Source organism: Ictidomys tridecemlineatus, chromosome 1 (assembly GCF_052094955.1).
Source record: "Ictidomys tridecemlineatus isolate mIctTri1 chromosome 1, mIctTri1.hap1, whole genome shotgun sequence".
In the NCBI taxonomy this organism is placed as follows: Eukaryota; Metazoa; Chordata; class Mammalia; order Rodentia; family Sciuridae; genus Ictidomys; species Ictidomys tridecemlineatus.
In genome coordinates, this window is record NC_135477.1 from 59665134 (window position 1) to 59691976 (window position 26843).

At 40.8% G+C, this 26843-nt stretch overlaps 1 protein-coding gene across 12 annotated transcripts in view; it reads left to right on the forward strand.

The window, feature by feature from the left end:
• Rhobtb1 (Rho related BTB domain containing 1) overlaps nucleotides 1–26366 on the forward strand; it is a 129905-nt gene extending 103539 nt beyond the window's left edge. For 11 of the 12 annotated variants that reach the window (XM_078041587.1, XM_078041597.1, XM_078041579.1 and 8 more), the window contains 7 exons: nucleotides 2047–2232; nucleotides 5093–6066; nucleotides 7975–8093; nucleotides 14369–14519; nucleotides 20703–20791; nucleotides 23573–23678; nucleotides 24148–26366. In XM_078041587.1, coding sequence (XP_077897713.1) covers nucleotides 2047–2232; nucleotides 5093–6066; nucleotides 7975–8093; nucleotides 14369–14519; nucleotides 20703–20791; nucleotides 23573–23678; nucleotides 24148–24317 — 1795 coding nt within the window. In that variant the 3' untranslated portion in view covers nucleotides 24318–26366. The remainder of the gene's footprint in view (nucleotides 1–2046; nucleotides 2233–5092; nucleotides 6067–7974; nucleotides 8094–14368; nucleotides 14520–20702; nucleotides 20792–23572; nucleotides 23679–24147) is intronic. The other variant, XM_078041623.1, reaches the window with a different exon arrangement.
• Nucleotides 26367–26843: the final 477 nt, after the last annotated feature.

Consider the following 26843-nt stretch of genomic DNA (forward strand, 5'->3'; position numbering starts at 1 on the left):
ATTTTTTCCAGCCCCCAAGGTCCTGTCCGTACTTGCTAACAGGTCATCTGGACGGTGACTCCTATGTGCTCAATGGCGTGAGTGTTATCACAGTAACCTTGGCAACCAAGCTAGCTCTGACTTATGCTGTATCATAAAATTAGATAACAGAATTGACATTTAGCTACATGTCTGTCATACAAATTAAGCTCTGGAGAATGATGTTCTTTAGAGTCATGTGCCTTAATATGGAAGTAGAAGGCATCAATTAGAATAATTTTATACATATGCATACTATTCCACATTTAGGTAGAGGATATATATTTCCTCAATTCTTTCTCTATGATATTGAACCTCACATATTGTCATATTATTCTCACTGTGCCAAAATTCATGGTGGCTTTATTTTATGATCAGGACAAAGCTTATAGCAGAATTTCATCAGATACCCGATATAAATAGGATTATGAATAATAGAAAACTCAGCCTGTAAAAAAAATGTAAAATTCAAAGCATTCTTGGCTTTACTGGGTACTGTTATTTATGCTGATTGGAAGTAAGACTGAGCGCAGAATATTCCACAAACTAAATCAGAATCCCAAAGACAAGACATGCTTCCCTTTCATTTATATATTTGTGCATATTTTTACACATATTATTCCAGCACCCAAGAATCTTTGATAATATCTTTATTTCAAGAAGATTCTAACCCTGCAGACTAATACATTCATGTACTGGGAGTCCTAGGTTTTCTTTTATAATTCAAAATATTTTAAATTTAGGACTTCCCCTTCTATTTGCTATGGTCTGGTGCAATTTTTCTTGGATATAACTTGAAGACTCAACTTGTGAATTACGTTTAATGTAAGCACCCTGCAGTTTTCTGCATTGCAAATGATTATTTTTAGAAATTTTATGGTTGCCTGCATATATTTGTTTGTCCTCATTGATATGTAGAGGAGAAAGCTCATTAATGATTTAAAAAGAAGGTGTTTTGATTCATTGACTTGATTCTTCTCATTACATAAACAATAAAGGCAATAAATTAACATCTAATAAAATTAGAAGAGTTTATTTCTGAACTTAGCTGCAAGATAGTCTTGAATCCATGCACGCAGCTGTTTCTGTTTTTTATATTCTTCTGCCTCACTGTTTTGAAAGTCATTATTGAGCATATTTTAACCTGGAATGATGGTTTATAATTCCTATTTAGCAGATATCCATCAAACAATATTTGAACAGCTGTTTTATAAAATGGTTCTTTGCCTTCTAGAATGGTAAGTTATTATGTGAAAATAGAAGGTCCATGTCAGAGTTCACTATAAACCAGTTTTCCTTTTCCCTGTATACCTGCTATGTATCATGTATAACATTTGAAAAATCTAATTCCAATATTTTCTCACCTTATTAGCCCTCCGTCTAACTCTTGCCGAGCTGTATGTTAAATACTGTGCCTTATACCTAGTTTTTTAAAAAGTCAAGATTCCTGCAAGTTCAGGATTTTTCTTTTTTGGAAACAGATAAGTGGTTGTGCTCTCTACATGTGTGCCTAAGTGAGAAGAAGGGCAGAAAGCCTTCTGTGTATTTGCTGACCCTGATCAGCAAATACTTGTGACATTTTCGGCAGTGTTTAAACTGTTTGCTTTATCTCATTGGGTCAAGTCATTGTCACCTTTATGTTTCAAACTGGTAAAAGGTAGTTTTTATTGTTTTCTTTTATCTTGAAACTATTTCTTGTGAACAGAAATAGTTCAGCATGTTATGGCTCCAGGACTGAGTTAAGTTGGGGTAACCATCTCCACCGGAAAATAAACATCATTGGGAACTTCTCGGTGCATAAGCATTCTGCAGTGAGAGATGAAAATGGACTACCAGGCTGTATTGTTGCTGGAATGTGGGGGCTTATCAGGCTGTTTGCATGACTTAGAGATGGGTTTCAATATCTTTTAATATCTGGCCTTTTTTTTTTTTTTTTTTAACTGTGACATGACATGGCATTAGATGAGTGGTAAAAGAAAAAAAAAAGTTAAAAGGCAATACGAGCTTCTTCTGTGATTTCCTTTTTAGGTCTGATGTTGTGGTCCTCTGTTTTTCAATTGCTAATCCCAATTCCCTAAATCATGTGAAAACAATGTGGTATCAAGAAATCAAGCATTTTTGCCCTCGCACACCTGTTGTCCTTGTTGGCTGCCAGCTTGATCTCCGTTATGCCGATCTGGAGGCTGTTAATCGAGCCAGACGCCCATTAGCCAGGTAAGCCAATGACTCGGGGTTTCAGGGCACAAAATAAGAGTTGGAGGTAGCAGGTGTCTCTGAGCCTAGCATTCTATTATTCAGTGGTTCTGAGATCCCATTCGATCAGCCATACACTGTAAGTCAGCCTGTCCAGCGTGAAGGTCTGTGCCTGACATCCTTCTCATGCTCAGAGCATCATCTCTTACGTTGGAGCCATGTTTTAGTAAAATGGTTGGCCAGTGCTTGAAGTGACTTCTCTCAATATGAAATTGTTCATGTAGGAGTGCTTTCAAATGTATAAAGTTTTATGCCGCAGTCTGGCTGCAGCAAAATTAACCGGGGGTGACGAACAACTTGTATATGTTGATACAGCAGGAGAGGGAGCCGTTTATGGTAGGACAACAGAGGTATTTATACATTCCACACAGCTTATCTTAATTAGCATAAACTAGATACATCAGTCAACCAATAAGGAATCTCCACACTTAATGGCTCGCTGGCGTTACTTCACAAACCACTCCCTCTGGCAAAATGCCAGGCGCCATCCAGACTTGTTTACAGACTCTAACATTTGCCAGGCGCCATCCTGACTTGTTTACAGACTCTAACAGTTTTATCCAAAATGTTAGCTGCTCATAATAATGTTAATAATGACATAAAATTAATTAAGGCTCAAAATGATCAGCCATAATTTTTGGCCCCAGGGAATATCGGGGTCATAGAGATATTCCCTTCCAGGTGCTCTTAACTTCCCTAATATTCTTTAGTCCATCCTGAGAGAACATATCCCAAAAGAACAGTGTCCAGTTCCTAAAAATCATTTCAACCTATAGTTAATTGCAGGAGGAAAAAAAAAGCAAACACTATTTTTTAAATGTCTCTAGAAGCCCTTACTTGTGTTTTCAAAGTGTCACAATTTTCTATAAATCCACTTGAATGAGTATTTGAGATAATATGTTAAGTATAGTACTTGGTCCACAGTAAAACCTCCATAATGTTACCATTATGTGGATTCTAACTTTGGGGATAAATAAGTTTTTTGAAACATGTTCCCCCTCAAATTCCCTTTGTACCTTGGTATCTTCTTTTTCATGTTTATGGTTGGGTTTTTTTTATTTTATTTTATTTGCTGGAGAGCAAAGCTTTTCAAAACATTTTGATATTAATACCATGCTTTGATGTTTGCCTTAATAGGCTTGTCACAAAATTTTATGTGAGTGCAACACTGTGTACTCTTACAGTGAAAGCAGATGATGTTCTTTAGATAATTTCTGATGCCCTAGGTACATTTTGGATAAAATTTCTGAAAACACTTTATATTCAGTTTTTTCACAATCCCTATGTTCATAAATGCATGGACTAGGAAATGAATATTAAGAGCCACATGGGTATGTGGAAGACTGGAGGGGAGGGTCGCAGATCTGCAGAGAACGGCAGAGGAGACAGTCCTTCTGTAGAGCAATTCCAAGAAGGAGGTGGCATTTGAACTATGTCTGGAGAATTTATATAAGCAAATTTCAAGTCAGCCTTAGGAACAAAGAACACACAATGCCAGCAGGAACACCTTGAAATTCAATCTTTGCTGCACTTCCCTTCTGCCTTTGACAACACCCTACAATTTTCCATCTTTATCCACCCAGTTTTCCAAATCCAAATTCCACCTATTATCAGTTTTCTCTCCTGAGACCAGGACCTGTCATATATATTACCTTTGGTGTCAAAGACCAAATATTTATTTAGAAGACTGGTTCCTAAAAACACGTCCCCAAATCAAGAAGGTGTTTTTGGAGAGTTGTAACACCAACTCACCTCATATCTGTGTTCTGTAATCTGTTGGTGCCTTCACATGATTATGCTATAACTACGTGGCTACAGTTTCTATATATTGGCCTTTTGGGCTTGATTAGATTGGAAGTGGGCCTTGTGTGCTGGAATAAGGGCTGTGGACTTTATTCCATGGGCTTCGTGGAATTATAGGAAATGAACACAGAAGTGCTGCTGTGCCCCACTTTGTTATTTAAGGACTGCTCTTGCAGCAAGGAGGACTGTGAGCTAAAATTGAAAATTTTGAAGACCAATTAAGAGGCTAATGGACCAGTCCAAGCAAAAAATAGTAAGGGCCTGATGAAGGGAGTGGATGTAAAGAGAAGGAGAAACATAGGAAAGAGGATATATGAATCCAGTAGACTTAAAGTAGACTTAATAGCTGTTGATGTGGACCATTTACCTGGAGTAGGAGAGTCTAGACTCTCATGGCTTAGTAGAGACCTGTCAACAATTTGCAAATATGACCTTATGCAAACCTTTTAAACTTCCTGCCTCAGTTTTTCTCAAAATGTAGAACAAAAATAATACCTGATAGAGTTATTGTAAGGCTCAGATAAAAAATTTAAATGGATGCATTTTAAAGTTATAAAGCTAATTTTAAGCATATGACGATGATGATGAAGAAGAAAGTGATAAAGATAATGATGGTAGCAATAATGATGGTAACATTATGGAGGTTTTACTGTGGACCAAATACTATACTTAACATTATCTCATTTAAACTTTTCAATAGTTTTTTAAAGATATGGATAATCATTATCATTATACCTGTTTTATGGCTTAATGAGGTTAAGTACTTTGCCCAAGAACAAATAGCTAGTAAAAGACAATACTTTAGTTACTGCTCTTACTACTGAAACCATTCTTATCTGTAGTCATAAATCTTTTACGTTTGAAAGGCTTGTGTTTAGTAGTTGATTTTTCGAGATTCTTATTAAAGCTTGAATAGATTTTTAGATGTATAATTAAATTGGGTGCTTAGGTAGACACTGGTGACTAATTTTTCTCTAAAATAAGGCTGATTATAATTTTTAAAAATATTCTATTTCAGGCCCATAAAGAGAGGGGATATTTTGCCCCCAGAAAAAGGTCGAGAGGTTGCAAAGGAACTTGGTATACCATACTACGAAACCAGTGTATTTGACCGGTTTGGAATCAAGGATGTATTTGACAATGCCATTCGCGCAGCGCTCATTTCCCGCCGGCACCTGCAGTTCTGGAAGTCCCACTTAAAAAAAGTCCAGAAACCTTTACTTCAGGCACCCTTCCTACCTCCCAAAGCCCCTCCACCAGTCATCAAAATCCCAGAGTGTCCTTCCATGGGGACTAATGAAGCTGCCTGTTTACTGGATAATCCACTGTGTGCTGACGTCCTGTTCATCCTTCAGGACGAGGAGCACATCTTTGCACATCGAATTTACCTTGCTACCTCTTCTTCCAAATTTTACGATCTTTTTTTAATGGAATGTGAAGAATCCCCAAGTTGGGGTGAAGGCGTTGGTGAGAAAGAGATGCAGAGCAGACCTCTTCAGGGCCGGACGCTGAGTCTTGATGCAGATGAGGAAGGGGAAGAAGGTGCCCTGAGGAGGCCTCAGGCCGATCAGGGGATGTCTCCAAGCAAGAACCTGTTGGAGACTCCGGGGCTGGAAGCCGAGGGCTCCGTTACTGAGAAGCAGCCTTTGTCAGGCTGGAGCAAAGGGTTCCTTGGCATGCACAGAGAAATGCAGGTCAATCCCATTTCAAAGCGGGCGGGCCCCGTGACTGTGGTCAGGATGGACTCGTCAGTCCAGCCAGGCCCTTTCCGGACCCTGCTCCAGTTTCTTTATACAGGTCAACTGGATGAGAAGGAAAAGGATTTGGTGGGGCTGGCTCAGATCGCAGAGGTCCTGGAGATGTTTGATTTGAGGATGATGGTGGAAAACATCATGAACAAGGAAGCCTTTATGAACCAGGAGATTACGAAAGCCTTTCACGTCAGGAAAGCCAACCGGATAAAAGAGTGTCTCAGCAAGGGGACATTCTCAGGTGAGCAGGTCCCCTGGTGGAGCCATGTACACCTTTGGTGGTGTTTTATCAAACATTAGCCAAACTAAGAGAAGGAAAGGTTAACCGTAATTAACATTTACAAGTGCTTATTTTTTTTTCCATGTACGTTTCTAAGCTGAAGGTATTAACTTATTTAATTCTCATCAGTCTTATTGGTTATTCCCCATTTTGCAATTGGGAAAACTAAGGAACAGAGAGGTTAGGTAATTCACACACGATGACACAGACAATAAATGGTAGGAGGGGTACTGGAACCCTTTTTTGGTTACAGAAATCTGTTTCCTAAACTGCTGTGGCACCACGCTGCTCTAAGGGGTCAATCAGATGTCCCTGAGCCTGTCTCTAGCCAGCTTGATGCTTGCAGTACCCTATCAGCATCTGTTCCTTGACCAAGTCTATTTTTTTTTTTAAGTTGTACATGGACATGATACCTTCATTTTATTTATTTATTTTTATGTGGTGCTGGGGATCCTTGACTGTCAGCATTGATCTTTGGTCCTAAGCCCACTGAATTCCTTCTTGAACCTGAGTTTGGTGGCCCTTGCCTTCCTATGAAGGGTGTCTCATCTGTCCCATCTCCCTCCTTCTCTGCCCTCATGCTATTCTGTAGTTTTCCTGACCTTGCTTTGTCTTTGATATTTATGCTGATTGTTCTAAAATTGACCTCTGGGTGTGTGTGGGTGTGGGTGGGTATGCATTTCATTGGAAAAAGTTGACTTCCGGAATTCTATTTATATGGATACCTCTATTTTTGTCTATCCTTCCTAGCCCCTGCCATGGTCCTACCCATTTAGCAAGTGGTCACTGAGTCTTTTAATTAATTTTAAAGCTTGTGAATAATATTTACTCCAAACACTGGCCATTGTGGTGTATAAATAGCCTTAAAAGTTAATGAAAGAACGCGCCACAGACCTACAGTAAGTTAAACTAAAGTTGATTGAATCACCCTCCCTTTACTGCAGTGACAAAACCAAATGAGGGGTGGGAGACTCACTAGGAGGCTCCCATTTTTAAAAAAAATATGAAAAACAACTTAGGAATAATTAAAGAAATTTGAATATGAACTAGACAGTGGATGACATCAAGAAATTATTTTTAATTTTCTTAGGTGGAATAATGAGATTTTTTTAGGAGAATGTTCTTATTTTTAGAATATTCATGATAAAGTGGTTAGGAATGAAAGTATCATTATCTGTTAAAAAAAAAAAATAAACGTGGCAAGATGTTAACAATAGGTAAATGAGTGATTGTTGTACAGGTTGAACAACCCTAACCTGAAAATCCAAAATCTGAAATGCTTCAAGATTTCAACTGCTTGATTGCCGACAAAGTGGACAGTTTCATATCTGTCCCCCACATGACAGGTCACAGTCAAAATGCAGGGCTACTAAAAATATTGTAAAAAATTATTTTCAGATTATGCACATAAGGCATATATGAAACATATGAATTTCATATTCAAACTTGGGTTCCATCATCAGGATATTCACTATATATATTCAGATATCCCAAAACCTGAACAAATCCAAAATCTGAAACACATATCCTCCCAAACATTCTAGTTCAAGGAATACTCAACTTATATTATTCTTTGCCTTGTTGTATATGTTTGAAGTTTTTCATGAGGAGGAGGAGGGAAAATATCCCTTTCCTTTTTTGTTACTATATGGTTCAGAAAATCTGTGTTGTGACCTTATATGTTATTTTAAATGCTTGTTCCTTATGGTGAAAATTGGGTGTGCCAAAAGTGGAGGTTAACGTGAAATCAGTGAGTACCCACAGAAGAGCCAGCGAGAGGGATACCGGTTGGTGGACATGGTTGGAACAGAAGACTCTGAGCTTTGGGCAGAGCCAGCTCATCATTGTGTTCCCTCCATCCTTTGGCAGATGTGACCTTTACCTTGGATGATGGAGCCATCAGTGCCCACAAGCCATTGCTTATCTGTAGCTGCGAGTGGATGGCTGCCATGTTTGGGGGTTCGTTTGTGGAAAGCGCCAACAGTGAGGTATGTGCCTTCCTCCAGGCCAAGTGGTGTCTTGTGAGTGTGTGTGCACGTGTGCTTACCTAAAATGTTGAAGTATCCAGATGACTTCAGTCTTTAACTGCTTCCGTGAAATAGACAGGGTGAAGCCACCCTTTTCTAATTCTACAGTCAGGAGGTCCTGTGGGTGATTCATCTCATGTTCGAGCACCTACACGTGCAATTCAGCCTTTCATCCTCACTCCTGTCCTTGACAGTGAAGACATGGTCAGCTATTCCTTTTTAACAAATGTCACCAAAGTACTATCAAAATCAAGTATTAAGAGGGGCAGAACCTGATGTCTAGAAGTTCAGGAAAGTGAGGAGTTCTTCACTTAAGTAAGTCCCAAGTCCTGTTCTGCCCTTAACCAGCTGGGGGACCTTAAGAAACCTCAACCTGGGCCTCAGGCTCCTTGCCTGCAGGTAAGGAATGAAGTGACCTTAACCTACAGCACTCCACAGCTCTTTCCTTCCTTCTCTGCCCTTGCAGAAGGGGTAGGAGGGTTTGTCAACTGCATTGTAGCAAACAGTCACTCCTCTGAATGAATCCACTTCTCAGAGTGCATAGGTCTAGTGGAAGCAGCTGGATCATATAGCACCAAAAGAAGGACATTCTTAGAACAAAGCAAGCCATATTTCAGAGGCACTGTCTTTATTCTTTTACAGATTCCCTTGGGGGGGGGGTGGGAAATTCCATTCAAGCCCTTCTAACTTTAGTCCAGAATGAACAAGCATTTTTGTTGAGTTTTGCAATTATTTTTTAGAATCTTTAAAAAAAAACATGGGGACACCCCATCAAGTTTATTGTCCTAAGAGACTTGTTTTGCTTATCTCAGCACATCTCCAAACTTTCAGAAGAAACACAGAAAACAATAGCTAACTTTTCAAAAAGGGTGCTCATAGGAGAAATCTGAGCACTTCCATTATGACCCAGGAGCCTGCATTTGCATCCCCAAGTAGGGAACAGAATCCTAGAATCACAAGCCTGGGATGGCTGGGACTGAGAAGGTCACTAGGCCACACTCCTGCTTCCAGAACAAACTGCAGCTGCTCCTAAACCACCATCTGCTGCTTGGGAAAAAGACATCAGGATTGTCCCACTACCTTCCTCTGAGTACCTACCAGCCTTTATAAATCAGAAGGTGCTCCCTTGTAACTAATCCAAGTCTCTCCTGAAGGATCAAACATGTGTGAGCCTTTTACCAAGATTGCTACAGTGTGGAGGTGGGGATATGGCTCAATTGGTAGAGTGTTTGTCTTGCATGCACAAGGCCATGGGTTCAATCCCCAGTACCAACAAAAAGCTTACTGCTGTATGATGGAGCCTGCATCATTAAGGGACTATGGGGCCCAGATCATAACTCTTTCACTTCCAAGCTGGGTGTCCTTGAGAATCAACCCTTGCAAAGCACTTCCTAAGCTTTGCATAAGCAAAGGGCAGCTGCCACCAGTCTTATTGTGATGATGATGGTATTCTTTACTTCAAAGAAAAATTCAGGGGGGCCACCAATTAGTGAAACCTCATCCAATTGGCATTTTACTGACATCAGTAATCTCCAGAAATAAAGAGCTCAGAGGCCTGCTCCCCTTATTTTCCTAGCTCACTCAAATGTGTGCTGATTGTGCAGCAGAGAAAAGTTGATCAAGGTCAGGAACCCAGGCACAAAGGGACGCTGTCTGAGCTGACCTCACGAATGCTAATCCCCTTTATCCCTTCACAGAATGGACTGTAATCTTCTCCAGATTAGAATGTGCAGGAGAGGTGACCAAAACAAAACCTTGGCAGCAAGCGTGAACGCACACATATTACAGGGTAGTTAATAGCTGCACTAGAGGTGGCCACCTGCTTAGCACACCCTCCGGAAAGACCAGGTCACTTAACTCTGAGAACTGCAGCTGAGGTTAATCTGTATGTGTAGATTGAAACCAGCTCAAAAAATAAAGGCCATGGAACCAAGTCACCAAAAATCCGCCAAAATTCCATTAGCCAGTACACTAGAAACCCATTTCCACCCTTTCCTGCCCCCTTTCTTTTATTTCCAGCATACACTATCATTTAGTAATTATGAACTCTAGGCCCAGTTTGACCTTGGGCAAGTGACCAACCTTCTCTAAACCTGTTTCCTCCATCTATAAAATGGGGATGACAAGAGAACCTTCTTCAGAGTGTAAATAAAGTAAGAGAAGGCATGTGTAATGTCTCAGATGTGACACCTAGAACGTGTAAATGCTCAACAAATGTCAGAGACTGTTATCCCAGAGTGTTCTTGTTAAGTTCTTTCCATGAGGGGGTGAAGGTCTTTGTGCCCTGAGAGACATAAGTTAAAATGCCCCCAGTTCCCTTTCTAAACTAAGAAGCAAGATGGTGGTGGTCCTAGGTAAAGGGAAGAGGCACTTGGTCAAAGGCTTGTAAATAGCCCACAGTTGATTTCTCCTGTCTTCACACTGGGGCTTGGTTTTCACACTTGGGATTCGGTCTTCCTAGGTCATCATTTAACTGTTGATTGTCTTGGAGTAATCTGACTTCCCCCATGAAGTTCAGCCTATTTGGTGAGACGGGGGGAGAATTAATAGAATGCACATGCATATCCAGAAGGAATTATGCCTGTTGTTGCTTTAACATTTTTGTCCTTTAATATTCAAGAACACTATATCTTACATAGATCTTTTCTCATTACTTTTAATGTAGCAGTAAGCATAATTCTCTCCCCCCGAGGTACTCAGCAAGTGGTTCATTAAAAATACATGCCCGGCTTGTAGTAAGCAGTGCTCTAGATCTAGAATGCTTTCTCATTCTGTATGAGACGATCTCTAATTATAAGCCTAATGGTCTGAGCTAATCTTCACAATTAAAATTTTAAACCAACTGAACTAGAATATGCAACATTGTTTAGGAGGGCATATTCTCTTTCCTTACTCACTTTTTAAAAATTTTTAGTTGTAGATGGACACAAAACCTTTATTTATTTATTTTTCTGCGGTGCTGAGGATCGAACCCAGGGTCTCCTCCATGCAAGGCGAGCACTCTACCACTGAGCCACAATCCCAGCCCCCTCATTAGTCATTTTTTGTTTCTTTAAGCAACATTCAGCCAGTAGGATCTAAAACTTTGTATTCAATTTCTTCTGTAGCTTTATGTATATTATTTTTAAAGTGCTATCAAAGGTTGTTACACAATTAATTATAAATATGGAAGTCACAGAACAGGCTTTGTTATTAAAAAATCAACCACTAGAGGAAAAAAAATGCACGTTCTGAAAGTGTTTTTATTTTCATTTGATGGTTATTTCTAAGGGTCTCTAACATGATTTGCCAAAAAGAATCATCACTTCAAAACTTGTTAATGTCATATTAAGCAAAAAGGAAACAGCAGGCATGGGTGGTTATAAACATCAGAACTCTCAGAGGACACAGGCAGGAGTGGGGCAGTGCTGCTCACTGGAATCTGTCGTCTCCTGTGGCCCAAAATAACGTCTTTTAACTTAAGATGTCCATTTTCATATTTGTATTTCCAATGGGCATTTTTTTTTCTTTAAGGAATGATTTAGAGAACACAGTCTTAGCAAACAGTGTTAAGACAATTTAAATATTTTCAAAACTGAGTGTCAATAAAGAAGAAACTTTTTAAAAATCTATTCCAGATTCCTCCCATATGAGATGAGGAAACTGAAAGTCAGAGAGGGTAAGTGATTTATCAAAGATTGTGCAGTATTTTAGTAGCATATGCCTGGGCTTGCCCCAGACTCTTACTCTGTCCCTTCAGGCATTCTTTTCAGAGGCAACAGACGTCCCTGTACACGAGCGAGCAGAAGCTCTGCAGCTTGTATTAACAATTAGTAATATGGCACTTAGCACTTTGTAAAATATGGATACTTTGATTACAAAAAAAATTCAAATCTTAAAAGCTTCACAACTTAATCTTCAAATATCTAGAAAACCACTAATCCAAACATCATTCTAGAGTAATGAAATTTTGCTGTTTACATATACACAGAAACAAGTTTGTGCGAGCACCCATAAGGAACTTCATTATCTGTATAAGACAAATGCATGTGCATATCAATACATGTGTATGTAAGCATACACACAAGTGCAGCCAGTATTAGACTCACTCAAATGGCAATTGATATTTATATTCAGGTGCAACTGGTTGAAGAGAGGAATAACTAACATTCCAACATCTGGATATTTCACACGGCCCAGTATGTGTATGGCTTTAAGATAATAATGTCAATAAGAGTTTTTATTAATCAAATTCTATTATATATGATGTGCTAGAAACTTGAAATGAGCTGGGCACAATAGTGCACACCTGTAATCCCAGTTGCTAGGGAGACTGACTCAGGACAATTACGAGTTCAAATCCAGCCTCAGCAACTTAGCAAGGTCCTAAGCAACTTAGTGAGACAGACCCTATCTCTAAATATAAATAAAATATTAAAAAATGAGCTAAGGATGTGGCTCAGTGGTTAAGCACCCCTGGGTTCAATCCCCGGTAACAAAAAAAAAAAAAAAAAAAACCCAAAGAAAGAAACTTGATTATAATGACCCATGCAGCTTATTTATGGAATCATAAATATGGTTTTCACTGGCTGTGTCTCAAAGGGAAGTGTAGATTTCTTAATATTTCCAAGAATTTTTCTAGTCCTTCCATATAATATAATAAAGAATGACTCTACCTGCTGAAAATATATGCTCCCTCTGAGGTGGCTGGTGACTACAAAGGAGAATAATATGGGAAGTTTTTATGGCTTAATTCTGAAACCATAGGCCATGAGCTCCTTGTAGAATGCCGAAGATATGTGTGTATGTGTGTGTGTGTGTGTGTGTGTGTGTGTGTGTGTGTGTGTGTGTGTGTAGAGAGAGAAATAAATATATATGGGGGAGGTGTAGTTATGTGTACTATATAGATATAATCATGTTTTATGTGGATGTAATCATATTTAGATATAGATCTTTATATCTTTATATACTGTCTACAGGTTTAAGTACCAGAATTAGGAAATTTATAACTGTTATCCTTTTAAATTAGAAATGTAATTCTTAAAAACTATTAGTGAAATGCAGCACATTATTGTTCTATAACCCAAACCTTTACTTCCTTGCTGTTAATGGCTTCGAGTACTGCACAGTAATTAGAAAAACAGTCTTTAGAAGAATGATACTCCTGAGTTTAAATCCCAGTCCCTACTTAATAGCTCTGTGACCTTGGACCTAAGCTTTAACCTCCCTGAACCTCAGTTTCCTTTTCTGTAAACTGGTAAAAATAATGTCTCTTCCTCCTAGAGTGGAGATAAAAAGCAAATTGGATGGTTTATGTAGAAAGCTTAGCAAAAATGACTGGTGTATAGGAGGCCTTCTAGAAAGGTTAATCTTTGTAATCATCAACATTCCAGTAGGAAAAGCTAGTGGCACTACTATGTACCATGCCAGGGTCTGTCTTATGGAGTTGGTTGGGGACCTGGAATAAAGAGTAGCTGCTTAAGAGAGTATATCCCTCTCCATCCTTGCCCACCTGTCTCAAACTGAACCTCCAGGCAGCAAACTCCAGCATGCATTTATATGGACAATTCCAGGTCCTCGAGATATCTTGACAAGAGGACTGTACATCAGACCCCATCAACCACTCCCCATAGATGTCCCAGCAGGGATTCCTTTGGATTTTCCAAAGCACCTGAGACCAAATAATGTTCCAGTAGTTCTGAATCCAAGTGGTTGTAGGAAAAAATAATAAAGCATATATATGGCGCTAACACATATGGATAGAACATCAGAATCAAGCCAGTCACTGTGGCAACCGGGATGGTTGTCATCTCTCTCAACATCTTAGAGAGCAGGCGCTCTCCTGTGTCGGCAACAGTGTGGCTTGCGCCCCCCCCCCCCCCCCCCCGCCACCTAACACCTGTCGTGTTTCTAGATTTCTTTCTCCCACAGTAGAGTATTATCAGTACCTGCCAAGGAGGGCCCATAATGTCACCACACATTTGCAGCCCATTTGTCTGATTTATACATCTGAATAGCCATTTAAAAATTCCAAATCAGACTTTGTCAAACAGCTCCACTCTTTTGTCAACTACAAATCAAACCGTTATGTTTAAAGCCATAAATACTGAATGATTTCTACGCACAGCCTCAAAGCAGGTATCTGAGACTTGGCAGTATCGAATCCCACAGTTGGGATATTTATAAGCCCATAGCCTGAAAATGAGCCTATTCCCTGATTTCTCCAGCAGAATTGAGTGTTTCCTGTAACATTTCAGGTACATCTCCCAAACATAAACAAGATGTCAATGCAAGCTGTATTGGATTATCTCTATACCAAGCAGTTGTCGCCTAACTTGGACCTGGATCCGCTGGAACTAATTGCCTTGGCAAACAGATTCTGCCTGCCACACTTGGTTGCACTTGCAGGTAAGGCTGATGACTTTGCACAGGGTCTGTCGTATTCTTCAAGATCGCATTTAAAATAAGAGCTTCAGGGAATAAGAAGGTATTTTTTTTATCCCCCCAAATAGGACTGTTTTATATCTGCGATATGAATTGATCAAATGTATCAGCAGTTCAAAAAATATTTTTTAAGCATCTGTTTTTGTGCTAGTCCCTGTTAGGTGATACAGATATAATGGTCATTCAGGACCCTGCCCTGGAGGCATATGCTCTATGCATGCCGAGTCACTTGTGGGCACAGAACTTGAAATAAAAAGATTCTGTCACCAACATCCTATCATAATGTGTGCACAGACACAGTGTTTAAGGAAGAGACAGTCGGTGCAGTGGCTAAGTATAGACTACAGAGCCAAATTGCCTAGTTTCTGATTTGGGTTCCACCATTTACTGGCCAATGACTTTGTCCTTTATAGAACCTTTGTTCTGTAGCTCAGCTTTCTCTCTTTTAAAGCAGGAATAATATTATCTACCTTCGAGTTATTGTGAAGATTAAGTGAGTTAAAATATATAAAGTCTTTAGAACAGTGTCTGGCTCCTAGTAAGCATTATGTAAGTGGTTTTCTTATAGCTATTTCAGAAAATGTTCTGACATTGTCAAGTTCATTTTGGGAAAAAAGAAAAAGGGGAGGTTTGGCTTAGCTTCAAGAACCTTATCTACAATTCCTAGTTTCGTTCAGTTGATAAACTGAAGCAGGTCTGTATAGGATATATGCATTTAGATAGCTTTTGTCAACTTTTTAAAATTTAAATCCTCTGCTTTGCTCCCCAGAGGTGTCAATTAGCAAATTGGATTTTCATTACTGTGGTTATTCTTATGAAGAATGAAAGCAGAGACAGACAGTGCCTGTCTTGTTCACTGGCCTTTCCCCTGTACATGGAAAAGTGCCTGAGCCTATTAGGCTCTCAATAAACATTTCTTGAATAATTGAGTGATTAAAAATGAGCAAATGAATAAATCAACCCACCCTCTCTACACTTCACTTTCTGGCAAGGACTTCAAATGGGAAAGATGAGTTTTTCTGTCCTCCAGGTTTCTGCTACACACAAACCATCTGAAGATCAAAGTCCTCTCTTTTCCCTACTTCTTCCCCCCAATTAAATAGAGAGCTGAAGCATTGCTGTTAGATTTGTTTAAAAAGAGTTTTTTACTAATATACCTAAAGCCATAGATCCAACTGAGTGTACAACTTTTTAAACACTAACTTCAGCAGGCTGCAGGAGGCAGCTCCTTTTTTCAGAAATATGAGTTTCATGTAACTCTCCACAGGTTTTCCAAATATTTGTCCTTTGAGGATGAATTTGATTTTTTTTAATGCCCAAAAGTAATTTGGAGTCAAATTCATCAAACAAGGTTTGTGATGAGTCTTGAAATATTGCCATTTTTGCTAAAATATTAAGACTGGCAATGATAACATGGGATTGATTTCTCCATGAAAGCTATTTTTTTAAATGATCCAGAGAAAACTTTGTGTGTGAACTCCAGACTTCTATGTACATTTAGTATTGTTGTTAAATGTTGTTTTTACTGTTGTGATTATTTAATATATTGCTTCCTCAGAATGATTCCTTTAATCATTGATAGCATTTGGCATGTATTGTCTAGAGTGTCTAGAATATCTTTGCAGAGTATTTAAAATTCAGTTTCCAGGATGAAATGCTTTGCAAGCCAGTGTTAAATAAATATCAAGAAATGCTCGCTGAGTGCAGTGGTGCATGCCTGTAATCTCAGCGGCTTGGGAGGCTGAGGCAGGAGGATCACAAGTTTGAAGCCAGCCTCAGCAAAAGCGAGGTGCTAAGCAACTCAGTGAAACCCTGTTTCTAAATAAAATACAAAATAGGACTGGGGATGTGGCTCAGTGGTTGAGTGCCCCTGAGTTCAATCCCCAGTAGCCCCCACCTCCCCGCAACAAAAGAAAAGAAATGCTGCAGTTATCTAAGATGAAAGAACCCGGATGACTTCTCTGGGAAATTTTGTGCCAAATAGTTTTGTTTATCAGTGCAGCTGAAGAGGGTTTTGCCAAAGAAATCATTCAGTTCCAGAGGCCAAACTGACCAGATAGAGGCACACTGAGTACATGAAGCCAGAGCACAAAGTAAGCATGGGTTGTACAATACAGGTGTATCTCAGACATGTTGCAGGTTCAGTTCCAGACCACCACGGTAGAGCAAATATCACAATAAAGTGAGCCCACGTGAAGCTTTGGTTTCCCAGAGAATATTAGTTATGTTTACAATCTACTATAATCTATGAAGTATGAAAGAACGTTATGTCTTAAAAAACAAAAAGCATACCTAGTGAAAAAAATGCTTTGTAGCTAAAAAAAAAAAAAAAAATGCTAACAATCTTTTGAGCCTTCAGCCAGAGGTAATCTCTTTTCTGGTGAAGAGTCTTGCCTCAGTTTTGAGGGCTGCTGGTTGATCAAGGTGATGATGCTAAAGGTTGAAATGGCTGTGGTGGCTCTTTAAAACCAGATGGCCATGAAGTTTGCTGCATGGACTGACCCTTTCACAGAAGAGTAGGCTGCAGCCTATGACGCTATTTGATAGCATTCGCCCACAGTAGAATCTCTTTTGAAAGTGGAGTCAGTGCTCCCAGTCTTGCTGCCTCTTCCTCACTAAGTCGTTGTGACATTCTGGATCTGTTCTCGTCTGAGCAATGCACACAGTGTTTCCACCAGGTGCAGGTTTCTATCAAGAAGCCACTTTGCTCGTCTTTAAGAAGAAACTCCTTACTCATTAAAGTTCTGTCATGAGATTGTGATAATTCAGTGACATCCTCAGGCTGCAGTTCTCTTAGAAGTTCCCATTCTCGCCCTCTTGTTATTTCTACCCCATCTGCAGTGTCTTTGTACATGGAAGTCTTGAACTCCTCAAGGTCATCCATAGGGTTGGAACCAACTTCTTGCAAACTCCTGTTAATGTTGCTCTTTTGACCTCTTACCATGAAACATGAATGCTCTTAGTGGCATCTAGAATGGTAAATCCTTTCCAGAATGTTTTCCAGTTTAATGTTGTGTGGGGCATGAAGATGGCATTAATCTCATTATACATCTGTTATGCTTTCGATGTAAGGTACCCAAAAGCTCATGCATGAGACAATACAAGAAGATTTAGAGATGAAATGATTGGGTTATGAGAGCCTTCATCTAATCAGCAAATTAATGTCCTGAAAAGTGGATTGAATGGTAACTTTAGGCAGGTGGGTCCCTGGGGAGTGTGCCTTTGGGGTTTATATTTTGTCTTTGTTGAGCAAAGCTATCTCTGCCTGCTGACACAATGTCCCCAGCTGCTTTCCTCTGCCACACCCTTTGCCATGATGTTAGGCCTCACATCAAGCCCTGAGGAATGAAGTTAGCTGTCCATGGCCTGAGACCTCTTAAACCAGGAGTGCCAAAATAAACCTCTCCTCCTCTAATTGTTCTTGTCAGGTCTTTGGGTCACAGCAGTAAAAGAGCTGACTAAAATAGCATCTGTATTAGAGCTCTTTGGTGACGAGGTGTATTGCCAGTGATCACTAATATTTTGAAAGAAATCTTGTTTTTTCTTAACTGCAGGTCTCAACGGTGGGCTAAAGACAATAAATTCTATTGTAAACAGATGTGCTGTCATCCAGATGATGTCCCGTTTCTGGAGCAGAGGCAGAGCCTATTTAGTGTAACTCCTAAGGGCCTTATGATTTTCAGAGTGACAAATGAGCAGTGGCTTCATCTTAAATTCTCCAGCTGCTTTATCCTCTAATAAGAGAGTCACCCCGTCCTTGGAAGCTTTGTATCCCGGCATTGGCTTCTTCTCTCTATGGAAGCCCTAGATGGCATGTTCTTCCAATGAAAGGCTGCTCTGTCTGCATTGCAAACCTGTTACTCAGAGTCATCGATTGTCTTAGCCACATCTTCTGGATGATTAGCAGCAGGTGCTCCGCTTGCTGCTTCACCTTGCCCTCTTACATTATCAAGCCGTCTTCTTTCCTTTAAGCCTATAAACCAACCTCCACTAGCTTCACGTTTCTCTGCAACTTCCTGACCTCTCTCAGCCTTCATAGAATTGAAGAGAGTTAGGACCTTACTTTGGCTTAGGGAATGTTGTGGTTGGTTGGCTCTTCTCTCCAGACCGCTGAGACTCCTCCAGATCCAGCAATAAGGCTATCTTACTTATCATTCCCTGGAGTAGCACTTGCAATGTCCTTCAAGAACTGTTCTTTTGCATTCGCAACTTGACTGTTTGGTATAAGAAGGCTAGCTTTCAGCCTTTCTTGGTTTTTGACATGCCTTCCTCTCTAAACTTAACCATTTCTAGCTTTTGATTTAAAGTGAGAGGAATTGGGAGTGTAATCCTAGTGACTGGGGAGGCAGATGCAGGAGGACCACAAATTGGAGGCCAGACTCAGCAATGTAGACCCTGTCTCAAAAATTCAAAAATTACTATATGACGTACCCCTAGGTTCAATCCCCGGTACCAACAACAAACAAATAAATAAGAGTGTGACTCTTCCTTTCACTTTTGAACACTTAGAAGTCATTATAAGCCTATTAATTGGAATAATTTCAGTACTGTTGTGTCTCAAGGAATAGGGAGACCCAAGGAGAGAGAGGAAACAGGAATAATCGGTCAGTTGAACAGTTAGAACACACACATTTGTCTATTAATTTCATCATCTTCTATGGGCAAAATTTTTGACACCCCAAAACAATTACAATAGTGACATTAAAGATAATTTACCCAAGATCACCATAAACTTATATAGTAATAGCCAGGCACTATGGCACATACCTGTAATCCCATCAGCTCAAAGGCTGAAGCAGGAAGATCACAAGCCACCCTCAGTAACTTAGCAAGACCCTAAGCAATTTAGCAAGACCCTGTCTCTAAATAAAATATTCTTTTAAAAGGGCTAGGGATGTAGCTTAGTAATTAAGTGCCCCTGGGTTCAATCTCCGGTACCAAAAATATAATAATAATTTTATATATACATACATATATACATGTACATACATATATAATGTATGTTATTATGAGATTTATATATACACACATACATATGTGTACACACATATAATAATGATAAAAATGTTTGAAATATTTTGAGAATTATCAAAATGTGACACAGAGACACAGAGTGAGCACAGGCTGTTGGGAAAATGTCTCCAGTAGACGCACTCAACACAGGGTTGCTCCAAACCTTCAATTTGTAAAAATCATAAGTTCTGTGAAGTGCAATAAAATGAGATCTGGATATATATTGGGCTAGAAGAGCAAGTACAATGCCTGAGAAGACATCAACATCAAAGAGCTAGAAATACTGGGCCAAGCCTGGTCACACACATCAACCCCAAAGGCCACAGACAGCCCAAACAGAGGCAAGAATCAGCCGAACCCAGACACCAATTTAAATTCGGCTTACAAGATTTGGACATAATCTCCCAAGCCGAAAGACCCTCCCAACTTGGGTTTTTTGTTTCTTCTGACTCCGGTTCCCTCATCTTTACAATCCAAGAGGCTGAACAATACATTATCCATCTATAGCTATTGATACAGACACATGCATCCACATTTTTAATTCCCCCATAGACTTATTTTTCCTGTCCTTCAGTTTCTTCACTGTCAGAGCTTATTGAGAATGAGAGCCATGTCAGCACAGAAACTGTCAAACAGGAACGTTGATGCTAGGAATGGCCTAGAGGATTCTAGAAATATGATAGACTATTTAGAACCATTCTGTCCAGGAGAACTGTCTCACAGTGATGGAAATGTTCTAACCCTACGCTGTTCAATGCTTTGAGCACAAGTGTAGCCATTGAGTGTTTCATGCGCCCAGTGTGAATGAGGAACTGAACTTCTCATTTTATTTAATTGTAATTAATTTAAGTTTAAATAGTCTGATATGGCCAGTGGTTACCATCCTGGATAAGACAGAGAGAGTCTAGAGGATTCTGGCTAATTCAGAAGCACAAACACGACAGGGATGTTGGCGGGATGTTGGATGCCAGAGTGCTGCATATTAAAAGAATCCTGGTCAGTTTGGATGGCTGCCCAGAGCCGTGTCCCATATTTCCTCCCTTCTGAACTGGTCCCAGCCCAGCCCCTTCAGGCAAGGTGTCTGGCTTGCAGAACACAGTTTTAACGTTCTTTGGCCCTCTCTCTCTTCCCCAGAGCAGCACGCCGTTCAAGAGCTGACCAAGGCCGCCATGAGTGGCGTGGGCATTGATGGGGAAGTGCTCTCCTATTTGGAATTGGCCCAGGTTTGTTACAGTTCGCTCTTCACCTCTTAAGTGTGTTCAATCCGTTCATTTAATGCTGATAAAACATTCCACTCTTGCATCTGTCTAAATAAAGATGTCACCACTGAGTCACAGAGGCCCCCTGTGTACATGGAGAAGATCTGAGAGTTTTACATTTCAAGGCACCATTCAGCCTGCTGGGCTTCCTTTGATAAAACAACAAGGACCCCACCCCCCACACCAGTCCCATTGTCCCCTAAGGCACTGTCTTCACATGTGGGAGAACCTCTGGAGCAAGATAGGGGGAGGTTTTGTCTCCCTTCTTTGAATTCTTGAACAGTTTCTAAAATCCCATGAAGCCCTATAATGCCCCCCCCACACACACACACACATTAATGAACAGCTCCCTGAAGCTCTCCTGGGGTTTTCTAAAATCAGTACGTATTAACATCAGTATCCATAATCCCAATACATACTTGCATTCTTCCTCCAGAGAAGACCAAGAGCCAGCTTCAGCTTTATTAACCAAAACTTCTCTAAGGCACGAAGCTAATCTGCCTCAGTATCCTCTACTCTAAGAATAGTGTGGATGGCCATTCACAACCTCACCCCCTTACAGATCATTTTGAGAATTAGGTGGAAGAGAATGTGGAAAGAGCCCTGGAGAATGGGAGCCCTCTCATGAGGAAAGGCACATGGGCAGAATGCTAGTCCCTGGCTTGGACTGATTGACAATGAGTTTTCCACTGAAGGAATGAATAAGTTCTACCGTCTTTCTGCTTGTGTTTGGCTTTCTGTGTGCTCATTCTCACTCTCTTACTCTCTGTCCTAGGGCAGTGGCTTACTAAGTCTGAAGTCAGGCAATTTAAACCAGTATTTAAATTGAGTAATTTGATTGATTGAGGGAGAGGAGGTGGTTTCAAGGAGAGGAAGGTGCAGTATGGCAGGTGTTGCTCAGGCCCTTCAACTGTGGCCACAGGAGGTGGCTCAGGTTCAAAGTGTTAGAAGGTGGAACAGGACTTAGGACAGCCTACTCACTCTGACTTAGCATTCAACAAATATTGTTATTTTCTCTCCGAGTACCAGGCACCACTCTGGGCTGAGGGTGTACACATTACAAACAGTAGGTTCCCTGCCTTTGGAGCAATCATAGGCAAGTGAGAGAAACAGCCATGAATCCAGATTATTACATCCAACATAAACAACAATCCAAACTGAAGACAGACATCTGTGGTGGTAGAATCAGTAAGCCCCCTACCATGGTTTGAAATTTGGGGTCTTTTGAAACATTCCCCATTTGGGTGACAGTTTAAGACTTGTGCTCTATTCAGTAAGTGTCCCTCCTAGGGAAAAAGGAAATGACTCAGAATTTCATGTAGGACCAGTTCACTTGAGGTCATAATTTGCACTTATGTCTGTTTGCTCAGTGTCCCCAGCCCATCCCCTCCCCCTACCACCCTTCCCACACACACATACACACATCCTGCAAGGAAATTTGATTATGCTAAGCCCTTGGCAGAAAGAGTTTAGGATGGAGTCTCCTTCGCTGGTTTGTTAAATCTTAACCTAGTAAAGAGCTGGAAAGAGCTTAACATTGACCCTTGGGGGCAAGTGGGTCCCTGATCTGTTGCCTTTTCCAACTTCTGTGGTGTACGTGCTCCCACTGCAACTGGATGTAGTAATATGAAGTCACTGGACTCAGAGCAGGAAAGAAATTTAGACCATCAGCTGGCTCTCTGGAGCTGGCACTTGCCAACCTGGCTCACCACTACCAATCATTTTCAGAGAGAAATTGAACATCAAGGAGAAGCTGGAGGTACCAACGTCACACTCTCTCCAATGTTTGGAGTTGTGATTTTCAGTCTCTTGAGAGGGTTTCTGAGAACTTGGGCTTTTCTATTGTCCTTCTTAGTGGAGGTACAAGCCACAGGGGTTCAGGTCTCTATGGCCAATAAAACATCTGCATGAGGGGCAGGTTGAGGGGAGCCATGCTGTATGTAATAGGATAAGGGGGAGAGTTGGCTGCTGGTTTGTTTTTTGTTTTTAATATTTTTTAGTTGTAGATGGACACAGTACCTTTATTTATTTATGTTTATGTGGTGCTGAGGATCGAACCCAGTGCCTTACAGGTGTGAGGCAAGTGCTCTACCACTGAGCTACATCCCCAGCCCCATGGCCGTTAGTTTTTTGAGCATCAGATCTTTTGCAGCCATGGCTACCTCAGCTGCTACCTCCCTGAGCATCTGCTCAGAATAAAAAGATGGAGTAGTTGTCCCCCTCCCACCCTGCCCAGACGGATTGCTCCTCTTACTTAACCAGAGGACAGGTATAGGACAGTCAGGCATTCCACAGTCTCGTCTTTCTGATCTTCGGCCCCAGCAAGCTGAGCTCTGACATGTGACACGGAGTATTCTGTTGCGGAGGCTTCCTTAAACAGAGGTGACATCGCTGCTCTCTGCTGCTGGCTGGTGCCTTCCAGAGGGCAGGGCCATTCATCATTAGAGGCCAGGTGGTGGGAGGAGGGCAAAAGGGCAAGGCCTGTTTTAAAAACGATGTGATATAGTGATTATTTTGGGCGTCTCTGTCACGGTGGGGGTGAGGGAGGGTGTGCCAAACACTACCCTTGGCGGGCATCAGAGCCATGGCCAAAGTCAAAACACTGAGGTCAAAACAGAAATTTTCCTGAATCGGTGCTGTGGGCCCTGCATTTCTTTCCTCCCTTATGATGGCTTCCAATTTCTCTGTAGCCTCCTCACTTTAGAAAATAAGAATCTGATCCCCATTTTGGTCACTTTTCTGCAGTTTCACAATGCCAACCAGTTGGCCGCCTGGTGTCTGCACCACATCTGCACCAACTACAACAGTGTTTGTTCCAAGTTCCGCAAAGAAATCAAATCAAAATCTGCAGGTAAGACCATGGGAGGTCCCCCCTTCATCCAGTTCTCCCCACCTGACTGAAGTAGCTAGCACCTTCCATGCAGTGGGAGGGAGCTCACTCATCTCATGGAGAAGTCCTTGCCTGGCAGTCACAGGAACGGTAGTCTGAGGATTCTCTTTGGAGAATGACTTGTATGGGGGACTCAGGTGGACTGGAGTTCAGGATCCCATGCTGCACCGAGGTTGTTGGTTCCCCCTTGTCTAGGGAGGCTGGTCCTGGGAGCTAGCTTAGACTCTAAAATCAAATGGTTCAGGTTTCTCTGTGCTCAGCTGCAGGACTTGTCGGCAAGAGAGGTTCTACCTCTCTAAACTCTAGTGTCACCATCTGCAGATGGTGCTACTCATAGTCTCCGCCACATCAGGCTATGGAGAGGATATCTGAAGCACCAGGCACAATTAGTGGACAGCAGGAGTAACCATCAGCGTCTTTCCTTCACCAGACAATCAGGAGTACTTTGAGCGGCACCGCTGGCCCCCTGTGTGGTACCTGAAGGAGGAAGACCACTACCAGCGAGTGAAAAGGGAACGAGAGAAGGAAGACATTGCACTAAATAAACATCACTCAAGACGAAAGTGGTGCTTCTGGAATTCATCTCCGGCAGTTGCCTGAAGAGGAACAGAAAAAAAAAAAAACAATCAGTAATCTGATACACCACTTTTAAAAGCACTACTGTAAAGTTAGTCGTCTTATTAGAGATGCGATGTAGTTCAGGTTTCAGGCACTGACCTTCCTCCACTTTTGTGCATTTATCTTTGTTAGGATCAAAGCACAAGCTCACCATCAATGAGCCTGGACAAAAAGGGAAGCTGACTCTCTCACTGCATTCCTTAAACTGATACGTATATATCTATTTTTTTTTTTTTTTGGAGGCTTAATAAACTTCAGTCCGTTACTTTGTTTCTTTTTTATACAAAGAAAAAAAATCCAGCTTTCATGTTTCAGATTCCAAATTGGAAAATATTTTTATATGGTCTCTTGTATTTTGTTGAAACGAGAATACTATGTATTACTTTATTTTACAGGCCACAAATTTGACCATGATGTCGCCCTGTGATTCTCTTGGCCCATATGACTGCCAAGCATTATTACATAATTAAAGGGTTATCCTTTTGCTGTGAAGTAAAGGGTTGGACTGAAGTCCCCCAAAGTGCAAGTTGAAAGTGCTTGATTTTTGTTCTTCTGAATAACATCGGTATAATTACCAACTCGACTCCAAGAATGTGTATTTACAATATTTGCTGTGTAAGTGCTAGTAATTATATGGTTATATGTGCCATGTAAAATATAGTGATAGCAAATATTCTGTTGTTTAAAATGTCTAGATTCAAGAGGATAATCTTTATAATCATTAGAAGGGCTCATTAAATCCCAGCATTATCCAGGGCAGACTCACTGGTGGACCTAAACACATAAGCTACCATTAGTGTTTGGATTGCTATATTAGGTTATGTCTCCCAGTATTCCTTGATTTGCCGTGCTTCTGCATCAGACTCTCCTCTGACTTGAATTGAGATGGGTAGGGGAAAATTTCCCCAGACTCGTCCCACCGTCTACAGGTTTGTCACATCTCACCACCGGAAAACCGTCTTCCTCAGGTCTCTCACCTGTGGCCAACCAACTTCATTTTGTAAGGCATATATTTTTAACTCTTCCCAGGGAAAAATTCATGTTGCTGCAGAAGTAGGCTAAGGCAAACCACCCACTCCTGCTGAAATTCAGCAGGGCCTGTGAAAGCATGGAGCTGGAGGCTAGGTCCCTGCCTTCTCCAACCAGAAAGGAATCTAATCCCAAGAGTCTAGGAAATGGTGCTATTGTGAGTTAGTTCTGACCCTTGGTCCTTCTGAGTTTTCAGTGTTAAAATAGAAAATGGTAGAGGGGTGGGAGGAGCTTTCAAGAGGCATCTAGTCATTGCTTCTCTGTGAATTAAAATGTTACACACACACACACACACACCACTGTAAAACCACATCTCTGTGCCTGCTGGGCGAGACATTATAAAATTGTGTGGGCAGGACCCTGGGGCTCATCCTTTTAGAAGGTCAACTTATTGATGTTAAGGGCTGTTGATTTTTTTTTTCTATCTTTTCGTAAAATGAAATAGACAGCTGAGTCCAAATCCCAATGTGGACAACCGTATGCATTTGGGAACCTGTGTTACAGGTGGGTGTTTATTCTTGACAGTGGAAACACATTAGATGCAAGAGCTTGCCCAAAAGTGCAACACCCTTTCTGACAACAGGGGGCAGTAGGGTAGGGATGGTGATAAATGCATCCCCCTTGATTTTTTTTTTTTAATGGGGTTATAAATCATTAATGGAAGCAGAAAGAAGATGGACTGAGAGGATAAATGTCAAGACTCAGGGAGAATTGGCATGTATCCCATTATAAAATGATAGAGATTGTGTTTTCAGTGAGTAGTCATAGTTGAATTTGTACAACCAAAGCTCCCATTTGATTGTAATCTTGCCAAAATGTAATGGACATATAAATGAACATGGGGTATAAGCAATAATATCCACTAGTGTTGTTATCAGCTGCTGTAACCAAGTGGCTGGTTCATTTGGTTGATGCTGATTATGGCCTTTAACCACGGTGGTTTGTTTCATGTTTTTTATTTCACACAAAAAAAAAAGCCAATAAAATTGTTTAGCTATAAAATGCCTTCGTTTGTTTTTTGTTGTTGTTGTTTTTAAGGATTGCCATCATATTGTGTGTGTAATTTAATAGCTTTTCTAAAGCTATCAACACTTTAAAGGTTCTAGGTCATGGGGGCTTCTGTGTGCTCCAGTAACAAGGCTGTTTGAATGGTGGTCATCTTTGTTTTCAGTGTTATCAGCAGAGATACCGAATCCATGATGTAAATGGGGCATCAGACTCTTGACACTTGGCTAAAACAGTTATAGCATTAGATACTGTGCAGCCTCAGGGGGCATCTCTATCCTAGTGGAATGATTATCATTTGGATTTGGACACTTCCCAGCAATTAAGTGAAACATCTGTACTGATGGGCTCCTAAAGAAGTCTTACCTCCAGAAGCAGGTCTGAGAAAGCCTTCAGGAAAATCAGCAAACAGTTTCTGGTGGTGTAATGTTTGCTCAAGCTCAGAGGGAAAGAAGGTCTCAAATGAGATCTCAC